General features: G+C 36.4%; 3 protein-coding genes across 21 annotated transcripts in view; 1 reads left to right on the top strand and 2 right to left on the bottom strand.

Annotated features, from left to right (window-relative positions):
• Positions 1 to 16940, bottom strand: part of LOC127845052 (semaphorin-5B-like) — a 95407-nt gene that overhangs the window by 23576 nt on the left and 54891 nt on the right. The gene's annotated exons all lie outside the window — the stretch shown is intronic.
• LOC127845070 (sodium-dependent serotonin transporter-like) lies at positions 1230 to 9337 on the bottom strand. The gene is made up of 5 exons (XM_052375737.1): positions 9081 to 9337; positions 8477 to 8608; positions 7858 to 8185; positions 5452 to 5584; positions 1230 to 1775 (listed from the first exon to the last, which is right to left on the bottom strand). Exons 1-5 carry the CDS (start codon positions 9193 to 9195, stop codon positions 1674 to 1676), a joined length of 810 nt encoding a protein of 269 aa, XP_052231697.1. The 5' UTR covers positions 9196 to 9337; the 3' UTR covers positions 1230 to 1673.
• Positions 2925 to 16940, top strand: part of LOC127845053 (sodium- and chloride-dependent glycine transporter 1-like) — a 177689-nt gene continuing 163673 nt past the window's right edge. For all 19 annotated transcript variants that reach the window (XR_008033036.1, XR_008033033.1, XR_008033035.1 and 16 more), the window contains exons 1-3: positions 2925 to 3181; positions 3644 to 3775; positions 4067 to 4394. Coding sequence is in view for 13 of the 19 variants with exons in the window: in XM_052375690.1 (XP_052231650.1) it covers positions 3067 to 3181; positions 3644 to 3775; positions 4067 to 4394 (575 nt within the window). In the remaining 6 variants the exon portion in view is untranslated. The remainder of the gene's footprint in view (positions 3182 to 3643; positions 3776 to 4066; positions 4395 to 16940) is intronic.

Here is a 16940-nt window from a genome sequence, read left to right as displayed (position 1 = left end):
TCTATTTCAATATTATTGCCAACAGCATTTGCTAACACTTTTTTCTTTACAATAGAGGCTAGCAGAGAAGTAAGGATGATAAAAAACAATTACAACTGCATGTTTAATGAAGGAAAAATAGTATTGCCCAGTATTGCCCACTTTCAGAGTATTGCCCGGGGCAGGAAAAACCGGGTTTTCCAACCGGGTTTTCCCGGGGGCGGGTTTTTCGTGCCAACCCTGTGTTCAATGTCAAATATCTCTAAAAGGAACAGACGTAAGGTGTCTTCTGATTGGATAACACTCAAGGGTCGGTGAAAATTGTACGTCGAAGTACATTTCTCGTTCTACCTAGTAGGTCTTGTAGACTTTCGACGTCATGGTACGTCATATAGACACTAAGTACTGGTCCTACCCAGGAAACAGTTTGTTTCATCAAATGTCTCAATTCAACTTGACAGCTTGCTAAAGCAGTTGCATTAAGCATACAGTACACTGATTTAACATAATCAAAATCATGTGATGTTTCAAATCAATTTTGATTGACAAATTTGACAGGATTTTTTTAATCCAATAAGTTTTAGACTGTCAAATAACACACACTACGTATTGAAAGCCATACCTGGAGCTTTCGTCTGTATATCACTGACTTCATCAGAAGAATGATTTCTACTGTTGGGAAACGTTAACACCACTAATTGTCTTCTTATTTATTATCAATGTATTATTATGTAACAGCACAACAACATACTTGTTTCGCAATTAAATTATTTAATAAATACAGGTATCTTGCAGGTTTCTAATTTTCTTGCGCAAACTATTGTTGAATAGTTTAAATTTTGTCGCCACTAAAAAACTAGCCATTTTGTAGCAATTCTAAAATCACAGTCTAAACTGCATACACTTAGCTCTATAGTTACAATTTGAATGCAAATATTAGAATGCATCATGTTATATCATCCATATTTTTTTTATATAAACATTCAAATAACACATAACACAGTACATATATAAAAAAGTATGTGGTGTTGTGTGGAGATACAAAACACTTCACATCATTTATTTGCACATAAAATAATAGTTACAAAATAAGTAAAACTAAAACACTGTCATCAACCTACATTTCAAGAATATTTACGTATATGAAATTACAAAGTGGTGTTATTGTATTACCTCTTACAAAATTAACATTGCTGGTTTTGTACTAGCCATAAAACATTTATCATGGATTATTAAGTTACAACCAATTTATTAATTACACAATAGAACGGAAATCATATTAATTGCATTATGCATTTACTAGTCTAAACAAGCTATTTGCTACTGTTTAGAATTACACTATCTTACTAAAACGATCACAGGTACTTAGTGCTTTTACATACTTGTGGTAAGTTTTGTATTACTAGTTTGACAATTATAGGCAGACACTTGTCGATATACAGACAAAATTTGCATGGGAACTTTCATATTTTTTTCAGCATAATTGCCTTCAAATTGTTAATTTAACAACCCTTTGACATTGTTTTCACATCTGATCTTATTATAGCATAGCTGATTTTTGTTTATAGATAGACATATATAGACTTTTCAAAGTTCTATACAAGTTCACACATGTTCCATCCAAGTAAACAAACAGAACCAATAAAGATCACCACAGATAATAACTGTGTGTATAGCTTGGAAATTTTGATAGTTCAGGAATCCCTCCTTTGTTGATTTCTGTAAACCAAAACTGTCAGTTTTGCTGGATAGAATGGCTTGTATGATGCCCAGCTCTTGCCTTGGCAGAACAGCTTCTAAAAACGGAAAACCAACAAATATCTTAAAATTTTATTAATATTGCAGACAATTTATAAATGTCTTGTTTTTTGTTGATTTCAAATCTGGAAGATTTTTTACGATGATTGTGGTACGAAAATCCAACGGTATCGGATTTTGTGGTGTTAGGCTTAACTAATTATAGAGATATGTAACCTTTCGGGATATCGGTAAAGTGCGAGCAGACGAGGTGTAAATACGTTAAAAATTAAAGCTAAGAGACTAAAAAGTTAGATCGGAATATCTTTAAATTTTGTGAATAAATATGTTTCTGGTCGACAACTTACCAGAATATTGCTCATGATCACACGTAAAACTTCTTTCTGAGAGCGAATAGAAAATGCGTCACAAATTCTAACAAATAAACAGTTGGGTGTCGTTATTGAAATACCACGAGAATACTGGAAGAATAGAGATGCCAACTATAATGTTTAAAACAAATAATTTTTTAACAAGCGTTTGTGCTTTGTCAGGATAATAATAACAATAAGATATCGAAAAGATCAAAGCAAATAAATTCGACAGAAATCTGAGATTTGGCAATATATTAAAGACGGGTTATGTTCCCCTAAATTGTGTTTAGTAAAGACTGTCACTATGTAGTAAACCAGTCTTCGGCTTATACCCACTGAAGGAGAGCATTCAGGGGAGATAACTGAGTAATGACTTAATTCTGGAACGGTTGCGAAGAAAAACAAATAATGCGAGAATATTTAGTGCAATTCGCTACACAATTATGATGTCATTGATATAATTTTTCCTGAGGTATGTATTTACATGTGATTTAGCATAAGTCAAAGTGTTTTTGATTTGTTCAAGGTCATAAATAGCATCGCGAAAATATATGACGCGTGGCAAATTTTTTTGAGACGCATCCCTATATGGTATTCTTATGTAATTTTATACATTACGGGCTTTTGCCCGTATTATAAATGTTATTATTAATTCTAGGATATTTATAATAATAATAATATTATAGTAATTATTATTAATCATATGTCTTAATATGTGTATTTGTATATTTTACAGATTGGAGCCTTGAAGTTTGATGTTCTTGAGTTATCTGTGAATAAAATATTCTAATTATATTGAAACGTAAAACTAGAACAGTCTTATCTTCAGTTATCTTCCTCCTGTGTGGTTACGTGGCGAAATAACCACAAAGTTTTATTTTGATTTATCAACGTGTGCTTATGCTAGGAGTAATAACTGGTACATTTTTAATCATTTTATATTTTTTTAAATTACTAAAAAACTGAAACTGAGTCCATGGCAAGGCAGAGGTGGGGAAGGCGAATAGAATTCTTTTTGACAACGATTGGATTTTCTGTCGGCGTCGGGGATTTATGGCGTTTTCCGTTTTTGGTGATGAAAAATGGTGGAGGTGAGCTTAAATATGTTCATGTTTAGCGTGAATGGATCAGTTTCGCAATACAAGTTCAAATTATTAAACGTAATAAATTTGCGTTATTGATAAGCAAACGTTAATTTTGATTAAGTGTTTGCAATTAAGGCTAAAAATTCTGACATCAGTCGATAGCGCAACTCAAGCATTTAACGAGAGTAAACTCTCTACAGCACAGTTTGTAATTTAAGTTTGACTTTTTTATAACACAATTATTCAAACAAAAGGACATTTAAATGCAAATAAAGACAAAGTATATGTTGCTGTTTTTGTCAATGCGTCGAAAAATGACTATATAAGGAAATCTATTCATAGTTTGAATAGCATCTCTCCGCCATTACTATAATCACCATAAACAACAACAACAACATCATCATCATCATCATCAACGGGATTGGTATTATACGTGTTTCCACTAATTTTCTATTTTATTATAAACAGGTGCGTTCCTCATCCCGATTGTTATATTCAATGTACTGGGTGCAATGCCTATCGTATATCTAGAGATGATAATGGGACAGTACTCGCAGAGTGGAGCCGTGTCCGTGTGGAGAGTCTGTCCTATCTTTAAAGGTATAAAACACTTAATTGTTTAGGCGTATTGCCCTGTATACCCTGTTGCTTTTACATTACACACATTCATTGCTAGTCTTACATTATACCAATGTAACGATTATGAACGCATGTCTGCCGAATGTTTGGATATAGTTCATGGCCATTTTGAACGATGCCAACTGCACAAAACCATTGATAGTGTCCACTGTTTCATCGCAACTTTTATTTGTATGTCATGTTGCTTAATGAAGCGCTTTAACAATCGTTACTGAGTGTTATAAGAGGCCTTCTTTCGTTCCCACACTCTAGGTGTCGGGTACGGTACCGTGATAGCCACGTTCCTTTTCTCCATTTACTACGCCGTCATCATTTGCTGGATGCTGTTGTACTTCGTCTATTCCCTCTTCCCGAAGCTCCCCTGGGCGTCGTGCGACAACGAGTGGAATATCCGGGAGACGTGCATCGTTGATCGCGTGGCGGCTGCGACGAGTAACGTCACCGCCACGACGTCGCCCGCGAACGTTACGTCAGTGCTTACGACGTTAGTGCCGACATTTTCCACCATGTTAAATAATGCGACGTTCAGTTATGATGTGGAATTGGAGAAGAGCGAAACAGCGGCTGAACAGTTCTTTAAGTAAGTTGTTGAAACAAATAGTTATTGTAATCTAGCATAACGTGATTAAAATGTAAATGAACGCAATATAATACTTCGTTATCTCATTAGCGTGTTTAAATGTAGCGATGTCTTCATCACGTGATTAAATTTACCGTATCTCACAACAAGTTATCATATACACCATACCTAACCAAATATGGGTGAATACCATTGTAAGTCGACGAATGTAGGTTAAGTGACCTCGATTGTCCCATATATATTATGACTTTATGTTCACGTTTCCTACAGAGAAAGTGATTGAATTATAACATATATCACATAATATGTTTGAATGTTAGAAGAAAGCACATACCGTGATTTAATTGTTTTATTATCCCCCGCCAGAGGCGGAGGGATATTGTTTTGGCGTTGTCCGTCCGTCCGTCCGTACGGCTGTCCGTCCGTCCGTCCGGCACTTTTGTGTCCGGAGCCATATCTTGGAAGTTCTTTGGTGGATTTCATTTAAACTTGGTATGAGTATATATATGCAGAAGAGGATGATGCACGCCAAATGGCATTGTACACCATCTGTTAAAAACAGACTTATGGCCCTTTGTATCTTGAAAAAATGCTTTTTAGTGTCCGGAGCCATATCTTAGAAGTTCTTTGGCGGATTTCATTGAAACTTGGTATGAGTATATATATGCATAAGAGGATGATGCACGCCAAATGGCATTGTACACCATCTGTTAAAAACAGACTTATGGCCCTTTGTATCTTGAAAAATGCTTTTTACTATAGGCACTTTTGTGTCCGGAGCCATATCTTGGAAGTGCTTTGGCGGATTTCATTTAAACTTGGTATGAGTATATATATGCATAAGAGGATGATGCACGCCAAATGGCATTGTACACCATCTGTTAAAAACAGACTTATGGCCCTTTGTATCTTGAAAAAATGCTTTTTCATTGACTCTGATGTAGACCCTAACTAATTATATTTGCTACAATTGCATGACGAGTATACCTTTATCGCAGGGAAACATTGATATGTGCACGTATACTACATTATACTACATATTCAAACATGAACACACCTTGCCGGACAATTTGACGCCCTTGAAAATACAGAAAAAGCACAGTGCTTCTATGGCGACGAGACAACCAAACACAGGCCAGTTGACCCCACCCAACTCTTCGAGACCCTCAGACAACATCAGAGCCTTGTACCTTAAAATAACAATATAACACTATTAGAAACCAGCAGCAGGGTAAATGTATTTTTTTGCTTTGTTAACACGTAAGTTCAGTAAGTGTATGCTAGTCTCAAACCGTATTCACATATATTAAAACTCCCAGTTGATCTCCAAGCGGATTAGTAACTAAGATGTATTCATTTATTTATTTACTTAAAACCACACTGTCTATTAATGTGCATGTCCAACTGCGTTGAATTAAGATTATATGAAGTAAATAAAATTGTTTGAGACTGTATGACTGAGCGATAAGTATTAGAAAGGTGTTTGTTTCCGCCCACCCATCCATATAAAGAAACAGTTGTGGAAACTATTTGTCTCTGTACATCCATTATTTAAGTGTATAATAACTTGTGTATACATGTAGACTAAAAACATAAATCAGAAAAGTAAATAACGTGTACATGAAGGATATGGGAATGTGTTGGACAAGTCGAGGAAATAAGCATTTTACGATTTGTACGCATAATTTAGTTATCAAATACATAACAAATAACTAACACGTGCGCATGTTTTGTACAAAATGAAGATCGTTTATAGTTCCCGTTCCCACGATAACATTTTGCTTTTGTTTTCAAACAGATCACGTACTTGATATTATACGCTAGTAGTCTAATGATCTTAACCGTGTTCAAGTCGACGCCTGTCTGTGAATACAATTGCATGATTGCTTGTCCTTAAAACATGTCTGTGTTTATAAAGGAAGCAACAGTTGGTTAAAGCGAAGGCATTTGATTATGGTACTTCAAACTTACTGTTACCGGTACATTACAGTTTGTATCAATAGGAAGAACAATGCTTGGTTCATTGCGTGGGTAACATTCAATCCCGTTCTGTAGGAACTAGAACTATAACATTCAATTCCGTTCTGTAAGGAACTATAACATCATTGCGCGGGTAACATTCAATCCCGTTCTGTAAGGAACTATAACATTCAATCACCTCTTCTGTGAAATACGGTTACACGAAATCATCGTTCTACTATTCGGAAACCTTCAATCACTTTTTCTGTTAGATTAAATTAATTAATAATAATAATTAACAAGAGGGCCTGAAAGGCCCAAGGTATCCCCCGCAACATATGCTTTGTTTGAGGATGGGTGCAAATTGGACGGATGAACATAATGATAGATGGACGGACGGAGGACAATAACACAAAACTAAGACAAAGGAAGGTTCTTAAGCCTTCACAATTTATTTAGGTGAATTAATAAGTCGTGCGTTTTCCACAAAAACATTCAACGTTTACATATACCAAATTTCAAAGAAATCCGCCAAAGCGCTTCCAAGATATGGCTCCGGACACAAAAATGCTATAGTAAAAAGCATTTTTTCAAGATACAAAGGGCCATAAGTCTGTTTTTAACAGATGGTGTACAATGCCATTTGGCGTGCATCATCCTCTTATGCATATATATACTCATACCAAGTTTAAATGAAATCCGCCAAAGCACTTCCAAGATATGGCTCCGGACACAAAAGTGCCTATAGTAAAAAGCATTTTTCAAGATACAAAGGGCCATAAGTCTGTTTTTAACAGATGGTGTACAATGCCATTTGGCGTGCATCATCCTCTTATGCATATATATACTCATACCAAGTTTCAATGAAATCCGCCAAAGAACTTCTAAGATATGGCTCCGGACACTAAAAAGCATTTTTTCAAGATACAAAGGGCCATAAGTCTGTTTTTAACAGATGGTGTACAATGCCATTTGGCGTGCATCATCCTCTTCTGCATATATATACTCATACCAAGTTTAAATGAAATCCACCAAAGAACTTCCAAGATATGGCTCCGGACACAAAAGTGCCGGACGGACGGACGGACAGCCGTACGGACGGACGGACGGACAACGCCAAAACAATATCCCTCCGCCTCTGGCGGGGGATAATAAAACAATTAAATCACGGTATGTGCTTTCTTCTAACATTCAAACATATTATGTGATATATGTTATAATTCAATCACTTTCTCTGTAGGAAACGTGAACATAAAGTCATAATATATATGGGACAATCGAGGTCACTTAACCTACATTCGTCGACTTACAATGGTATTCACCCATATTTGGTTAGGTATGGTGTATATGATAACTTGTTGTGAGATACGGTAAATTTAATCACGTGATGAAGACATCGCTACATTTAAACACGCTAATGAGATAACGAAGTATTATATTGCGTTCATTTACATTTTAATCACGTTATGCTAGATTACAATAACTATTTGTTTCAACAACTTACTTAAAGAACTGTTCAGCCGCTGTTTCGCTCTTCTCCAATTCCACATCATAACTGAACGTCGCATTATTTAACATGGTGGAAAATGTCGGCACTAACGTCGTAAGCACTGACGTAACGTTCGCGGGCGACGTCGTGGCGGTGACGTTACTCGTCGCATCCGCCACGCGATCAACGATGCACGTCTCCCGGATATTCCACTCGTTGTCGCACGACGCCCAGGGGAGCTTCGGGAAGAGGGAATAGACGAAGTACAACAGCATCCAGCAAATGATGACGGCGTAGTAAATGGAGAAAAGGAACGTGGCTATCACGGTACCGTACCCGACACCTAGAGTGTGGGAACGAAAGAAGGCCTCTTATAACACTCAGTAACGATTGTTAAAGCGCTTCATTAAGCAACATGACATACAAATAAAAGTTGCGATGAAACAGTGGACACTATCAATGGTTTTGTGCAGTTGGCATCGTTCAAAATGGCCATGAACTATATCCAAACATTCGGCAGACATGCGTTCATAATCGTTACATTGGTATAATGTAAGACTAGCAATGAATGTGTGTAATGTAAAAGCAACAGGGTATACAGGGCAATACGCCTAAACAATTAAGTGTTTTATACCTTTAAAGATAGGACAGACTCTCCACACGGACACGGCTCCACTCTGCGAGTACTGTCCCATTATCATCTCTAGATATACGATAGGCATTGCACCCAGTACATTGAATATAACAATCGGGATGAGGAACGCACCTGTTTATAATAAAATAGAAAATTAGTGGAAACACGTATAATACCAATCCCGTTGATGATGATGATGATGATGTTGTTGTTGTTGTTTATGGTGATTATAGTAATGGCGGAGAGATGCTATTCAAACTATGAATAGATTTCCTTATATAGTCATTTTTCGACGCATTGACAAAAACAGCAACATATACTTTGTCTTTACCCCGCAATATTTGCATTTAAATGTCCTTTTGTTTGAATAATTGTGTTATAAAAAAGTCAAACTTAAATTACAAACTGTGCTGTAGAGAGTTTACTCTCGTTAAATGCTTGAGTGGCGCTATCGACTGATGTCAGAATTTTTAGCCTTAATTGCAAACACTTAATCAAAATTAACGTTTGCTTATCAATAACGCAAATTTATTACGTTTAATAATTTGAACTTGTATTGCGAAACTGATCCATTCACGCTAAACATGAACATATTTAAGCTCACCTCCACCATTTTTCATCACCAAAAACGGAAAACGCCATAAATCCCCGACGCCGACAGAAAATCCAATCGTTGTCAAAAAGAATTCTATTCGCCTTCCCCACCTCTGCCTTGCCATGGACTCAGTTTCAGTTTTTTAGTAATTTAAAAAAATATAAAATGATTAAAAATGTACCAGTTATTACTCCTAGCATAAGCACACGTTGATAAATCAAAATAAAACTTTGTGGTTATTTCGCCACGTAACCACACAGGAGGAAGATAACTGAAGATAAGACTGTTCTAGTTTTACGTTTCAATATAATTAGAATATTTTATTCACAGATAACTCAAGAACATCAAACTTCAAGGCTCCAATCTGTAAAATATACAAATACACATATTAAGACATATGATTAATAATAATTACTATAATATTATTATTATTATAAATATCCTAGAATTAATAATAACATTTATAATACGGGCAAAAGCCCGTAATGTATAAAATTACATAAGAATACCATATAGGGATGCGTCTCAAAAAAATTTGCCACGCGTCATATATTTTCGCGATGCTATTTATGACCTTGAACAAATCAAAAACACTTTGACTTATGCTAAATCACATGTAAATACATACCTCAGGAAAAATTATATCAATGACATCATAATTGTGTAGCGAATTGCACTAAATATTCTCGCATTATTTGTTTTTCTTCGCAACCGTTCCAGAATTAAGTCATTACTCAGTTATCTCCCCTGAATGCTCTCCTTCAGTGGGTATAAGCCGAAGACTGGTTTACTACATATAGTGACAGTCTTTACTAAACACAATTTAGGGGAACATAACCCGTCTTTAATATATTGCCAAATCTCAGATTTCTGTCGAATTTATTTGCTTTGATCTTTTCGATATCTTATTGTTATTATTATCCTGACAAAGCACAAACGCTTGTTAAAAAATTATTTGTTTTAAACATTATAGTTGGCATCTCTATTCTTCCAGTATTCTCGTGGTATTTCAATAACGACACCCAACTGTTTATTTGTTAGAATTTGTGACGCATTTTCTATTCGCTCTCAGAAAGAAGTTTTACGTGTGATCATGAGCAATATTCTGGTAAGTTGTCGACCAGAAACATATTTATTCACAAAATTTAAAGATATTCCGATCTAACTTTTTAGTCTCTTAGCTTTAATTTTTAACGTATTTACACCTCGTCTGCTCGCACTTTACCGATATCCCGAAAGGTTACATATCTCTATAATTAGTTAAGCCTAACACCACAAAATCCGATACCGTTGGATTTTCGTACCACAATCATCGTAAAAAATCTTCCAGAAAACAGGGTCACCTGTTTTTATGTAAGAGAATGAGACATGAATGGACATTTACATACAAGTCCACTTGCCTACTCTGAAATGTTTGATTATACCTATTAGTAGTCTTGAGCTGGCAATCACGTTATTCTGAAAAAAAAACGTTACACAGTTACAATTTCACCGTAATAACTCTAAGTTTTCGGACTCTATGTTTTTTTATTTCGTGTCCGAACATATATATATATACTTGAAAATATGCCAAAATACGATGCCCAAATATTTGGAAACGCGCTGACAGTATACCTTATGCACTGAATGTTCTTGTATTGTTTATACCACATCTACTATTGGTACTTACGGCGCTTGATGAGTTTTCTTGTGTCAGAGCCTTAGTGAACTACGGTAAAACTTATCTTTGTTATTTTGATAAGCAAATGACAAAATCACTAGGCATTTAGAAAATTGCGTTGCATTTAGGCTATTTAAAATATAGCCCATGATCTTTTTGTTTAAATGTTTATATTTTTATACTCAAAATAAACCGGTCAGAACGGATAAATTGTGTATTTTACTTTTATTTTTTTTGACCATTAAATTGGTTGTTCTGAAAAAACAAATGCATTAATTGTCATGCCAGTACCAGAGACTTTCTTTAAACGAAAAAAAAAACAAATTTAAAAAGTGTCCATCTTAATTAGCTTGTGTTCATTGCACAGGCTAATCAGTATACACCGGCTAATCTGGGACACCACTTATTTGAATGCATTAATCCCCGTTTTCCCCGAGAGCAGCCAATATGTACAGATTTTAATGACAAACTGGCCAATGTCGTCCCACAAGCTGTTAAACACTATTGATTACATACACGTACTGCTGTCTGCTGCTGTCTGCAGTGTACCAGTGGTAGAGTATAAATAGGCAGATGTGATTTTCGTTCCTAGCGTAGTTAGTTAGTTAGTTCCTATCGTAGTTAACAGCAGACTAACTTGCAAAACACACTCTTAACCGTAGTCCTTCGCAAGGACTATGTATATGTATAATAAGTTTTTTACACATTTTATAGAAATTCATAAATATTAAGCTAAATCGTATAATCTCGCTTTAAGAAAGCAGAAACTATAGCAAAACATTGCCAACTCGATTAGCGCGGTTTGAACAAGCAGACATTATTCCGAAATCGTAGCAAACTCGCGAAGCAAAGGTTAAGAAAACTGATATCCAAATAAAGCAAACTGGCTGGGCGAAGGTTAGGAAAGCAGAAATGGCAGTAAAAAAGTGTCAAATCGGTGAGCGAGATTAAGTAAGTTGAAACGATACCGAAGTCAAAGACAACTCTGGGACGAAGGTTTAAAAGCAGAAAATATAGAAAAATCGTGCAAACTCGTTGAGCGCAGGTTAAGAAATCAGTAACGATACCAAAACAAAACAATTTGGTTGAGATCAGGTTGAAAAAGCACAAATGACAATGATACCATAGTAATAACCGACACGAAGAGCGAATATCATGAAAGCAATTACCAAAGGCATAGCCAATTTGGTGAAAGAAGGTTGAAAAAGCAGAAATGTATACCAAAACAAAGCCAACTCTGTGAGCGGAGGTTAAAAAACAGAAATGATACCAACCCATAGCCCACTTGGCGAGCGAATGTTATGAAAGAAGAAATCATAAAAAACTTAGCCAAATGATGTAAATGAATTATTTATCTTAGTCACATTATCATCGTTCTAGCAAAACAGGGGTTTCTTCTATGACCGCAGTCATATAGTACACAATGACGCCGAATCATGTTCCATCTCTGTGAATGTAAGCATACTTTGGTAGAAGTGGTAGGTACGAGTGGACTAGTGTCACGATTATATGATATTGCTTAAGTCTGTCGCGAGCAGTATTGCCAGCAAAAATGATACCAAAATGCAAATCTCGAACCATCGGAGTAAAATGAGTTCCAATGTTATGTGGATGCTAGAGATCGTGTGTCAAGAAATGAACACTGACACGTGCAATACAAGTGTGAGACCTCACCTACCTCTGTAACCATGGGGATAGCGAGGAGGAACGCGCACGTGATCACGCCAAGTGTCATAACGGTGGTCTTGCCCTGAAATAGCCTTGGGAACTCGTCATTCAATGCTGTAACTACAATCTCGTAGTTGGGAAACTGAAAAGTTTATTGTGTTTAGTATTAACTTGCTGTTATGATACTGTTTTCAATATTTTACATAAATGTTTGAACAGGGCTGTCGAAATCATATTTTTTTTGTATTATGGTGAATTACTTAGATGAACCTCTTTTCTTAAATGTGTCCTATATCATTTGAACAGTTTTCTTCGTTATTTATTAATGAGAAAGGATATACCTATTATAATACTAGTATAGCGACAGAATATGACATTTCAAACGTATCGCAGTCTGGCTGACTCGTTTAGTATCAATGTACTGATATGTTAATAGTTTTTTTAGGAAAATCAACATAACTGATTAAGTGATTGGTCAGCCGTGAAAAGTATTTTCCTTAGGTTATATATGAGCAAAAATATAAGGGTACACTGGTTAAACATAAATATTTAGTAAAAGGTCTATTGAAGAAATTTTAACTTAATTTTCATGTGCTATTAACTAGTTTTTTTGTATCTTCCCGGTCTCACCTGCGAATCAATTCCGAGGAAGACAGACATGAAGAAGAACAGTGCGGACCACAGTTGAGGGGGAGGCAGATAATTGGCAGCCTCGGGATAGGCGATGAACCCTAGACTGAACCCTGCAGAGGAGACAAGAAATAAGCGTAAGTATATATATACATATATATATATATATATATATATATATATATATATATATATATATATATATATGAGCCGCGTTCTTGGAAAACTGAGATTAATGGATGTGCGTTAAGTGTCGTCCCAGATTAGCCTGTGGAGGAAGAGTTTATAACAACACATTACTGAACTATTTTATCTTTTTAAAATAGTTTTTTCCATGCTTTTAAAAGAGAGTTTCCTTTTTTCATGTGCGTGTATTCCGAATTTTACGAAGTGCGTGAAACTGCGGCTGCATTATGCATTATGCGGGAATTCAGAGTGTGTCTCAAAGTTCCTAAGCATTTAACTAACTAAAGCCATGAATATTTAGACGACTTTCAAATATATATTTAACTACATGTTTGCACTGAATGATAATTTTTATTTGAGACGGTCTTGTGCTGTGTGTATAGTGGTGGGGGCAGAGAACCTGGAGGCAACCTAACTGTTCAGTATGGAGACCATCAACCAAACTCACATGCGCTGGAGCGGGATTGAGCCCGGGTCAACGAGGTGAGAAGCGAGTGTACCAACCACTGCGATAACTAGACGGCCTCTTTGTTCTGCAGATTATTCAATCGCTAAAGATATCAGGAAAGAAACTGGTGTTTTGAGCTTAATGTGCAAGCCCATCGCGCGATAAGTTTCGCACAGTTTTGTTTCAGTGACATTTTTTCGTGCAACAATTAACCCATTAATTAAATTGATTAGATTTAATATGTTTACTATGCTCCCATTTAATAGTGAAAAATATACTTTTCTGCATTGTGAATGTTCCAATAAACGGCACGAACATGAGGCATAAAGCACTGACCGTTATTTGAATTTATGTTGATCATGCTGAACAATAATTTGTTATCAAGTTTAATTTAACGTTATTAAAGTCGGCCAATATTTCCACAATATTTTTGCAACCTTTACTACACCTTTCTGGATTTAGTCAAAATAAAAAATATCAGAAGCCTGAAAAAGAACAGGCCGGGAGGTGCCTTTCATGAAAATTCGTCGGGTGATAAATCTTGTCCATTGTGAGTGACTTAATTGTGATGTTTCCACAATGTACTTAAATTCGTGCATCGGTCGAGTATGAGGTGTTTTATTTATTATTTTGATGTTAATATCAAGTCATACTGTAAGTTGTTGTATAAAACAGTCAATAGCAAATAGAAATACGTCGAGTGTGTCTTTAGTTACGAGAACATTGACACATCAAAAGGAGTCGGACACATTTTTAAAGGATGGCGCATACAATTGAAGAGGTTCACATATTTGAAATGGGTGTGGTAGAAGAAATGAAGGAGGACCCTCTGTCATTCTGCTTCAGCTATATGACGAATATATAGCGCCAGAGCGCTTCTATACCTGATTGTTGGAAGTCCGATATTTTCAGCCCCGACCTATAAGCCACGTGACCGAGAACAGAGAAGATAACGAAACCTCCCGTAAAGCCCGTGAGCAAGTCCATCAGACACACAAGTACCGCGTCCCTGTGGAAAAGAAACCAGTCTAGTAAGCACGAGCACCGAGTCCCTTTGAAATTAAAAACAGACTCGTGTGCACTAACAATTCATCCCAGTGAATTTTAAACAGTCTCTCGTTAGCACACGCGTCTGTGGAATAGAAACAGATGCGGATGCAAATTGTGAAGGTCGACTATTACCAAACAGGTAGTAAAGCGACAGTCTTCTTGGACCATATGATATCTTTATTTTCCTTCTCAGTTTAGGATACCTTTTTAGACTGTGAGTACGACTCTGAGTCTGTCCTAGGAGAAGGCGTCGGTTTTTTTACTTCCTCGCCCACTACCCTTAAACTTGGACATAACGCTGAGTCGGTGGCGTCTTCGCATTTGTAAGCGTAAACCTTAATAACAAAACATCTTATTTATGCACGTAACGTCGCTGTACGTTTATTATGCAGTCGCGGTGAAAACGCCCTGGTCACAGTAAAGTCGCATAAGTCGCATAAGACATGTAAATAACGTTATTCGGACGCCGTTACATCGCCGGTGGTCGCCGCTTGAACGCAGATGGATTGTCGTATGAACGGGGTGAAAACACTAGGAGCATGGTTGGAGCACCACGGACATGCATAGAAAACAGAGAACAGTACCCTCGACGTGATTGCTTTTGGATGTCTTTGAGAAGAAGATTGTTGTTCTTACTACAATCGACTATCGGCGCTAAAAAAAACCAAAAACCCTGACCGCTTTGGTCGTAGAGATAACGCCAATCCGATGCGACAGGTGAATAAATTTAAAGCTGTTCCGTAATCGAGTTGTAATTAATTCGCTGATTTTATCTGTCATTTGTGTGGTTTAAACCAAATAGGATTTGTATGTCTCACTTGAAAGTCAAAAGGGTGATCTTAACGAAGGAATGTTTAATTCCGTTATAAATTCAACATATACCCGTCACACAAGTTATTACCTTTTTTACAGAAAACAACTGAGGACATACTGTTTTTCTTAGAACAGCATTACATTTTTTTCCCATTGCAACCTTATAATGGCATATTAATAATTGCTCGTTTAGCAACCCGATTTTAATGGGATGATCAGTACAAAATGGACCGATTCAAATACTGTTTGGTTTTGCGTCGTTTTCTTATTTTTAAGTTCTGATAAGAGTATATTTTGGAGCGTTTAAAACAAACAGCTGAGTTCCAATTCAAAGCAAAACTTGTTTGTTGCAAACTGCTAAATACATCAGTGCTCACCGATTACTTAAGATACTGTTTCTTTTGTACCCAATATGTTTTAGGTCAAATTTAAAATGAAAACAATTTTACTTGGTTATTTCTTTTTCATTTTTTTATTGTGGGACTGTTGAGCTTTATTAAAGATTATTGTTTTGAAGTGTAACCAGAAGGTTTAAGATGAAACCGATTTGGTTTTGCTGTTCTATCACAATGATTGTTTGTTCTAATCCCAAGTGTAGGGGATGCTATAATTGTATCCAGTGGTTAGATTCATACCTTTCAGTCACCACTTCCCGATGTTTGCTGCCGTTTTGGGGTCGACAGCCTCCCAAATCAAATATAAGCCAAAAAGTTAGTTAAAACCTATTTGGTTTAAACCACACAAATGACAGATAAAATCAGCGAATTAATTACAACTCGATTACGGAACAGCTTTAAATTTATTCACCTGTCGCATCGGATTGGCGTTATCTCTACGACCAAAGCGGTCAGGGTTTTTGGTTTTTTTTAGCGCCGATAGTCGATAGTAGTAAGAACAACAATCTTCTTCTCAAAGACATCCAAAAGCAATCACGTCGAGGGTACTGTTCTCTGTTTTCTATGCATGTCCGTGGTGCTCCAACCATGCTCCTAGTGTTTTCACCCCGTTCATACGACAATCCATCTGCGTTCAAGCGGCGACGACCGGCGATGTAACGGCGTCCGAATAACGTTATTTACATGTCTTATGCGACTTATGCGACTTTACTGTGACCAGGGCGTTTTCACCGCGACTGCATAATAAACGTACAGCGACGTTACGTGCATAAATAAGATGTTTTGTTATTAAGGTTTACGCTTACAAATGCGAAGACGCCACCGACTCAGCGTTATGTCCAAGTTTAAGGGTAGTGGGCGAGGAAGTAAAAAAACCGACGCCTTCTCCTAGGACAGACTCAGAGTCGTACTCACAGTCTAAAAAGGTATCCTAAACTGAGAAGGAAAATAAAGATATCATATGGTCCAAGAAGACTGTCGCTTTACTACCTGTTTGGTAATAGTCGACCTTCACAATT

This window comes from Dreissena polymorpha, chromosome 9 (assembly GCF_020536995.1).
Source record: "Dreissena polymorpha isolate Duluth1 chromosome 9, UMN_Dpol_1.0, whole genome shotgun sequence".
In the NCBI taxonomy this organism is placed as follows: domain Eukaryota; kingdom Metazoa; phylum Mollusca; class Bivalvia; order Myida; family Dreissenidae; genus Dreissena; species Dreissena polymorpha.
Note: the sequence above shows the minus strand (reverse complement) of the source record. Positions and strands in the feature narration are given on the sequence as shown.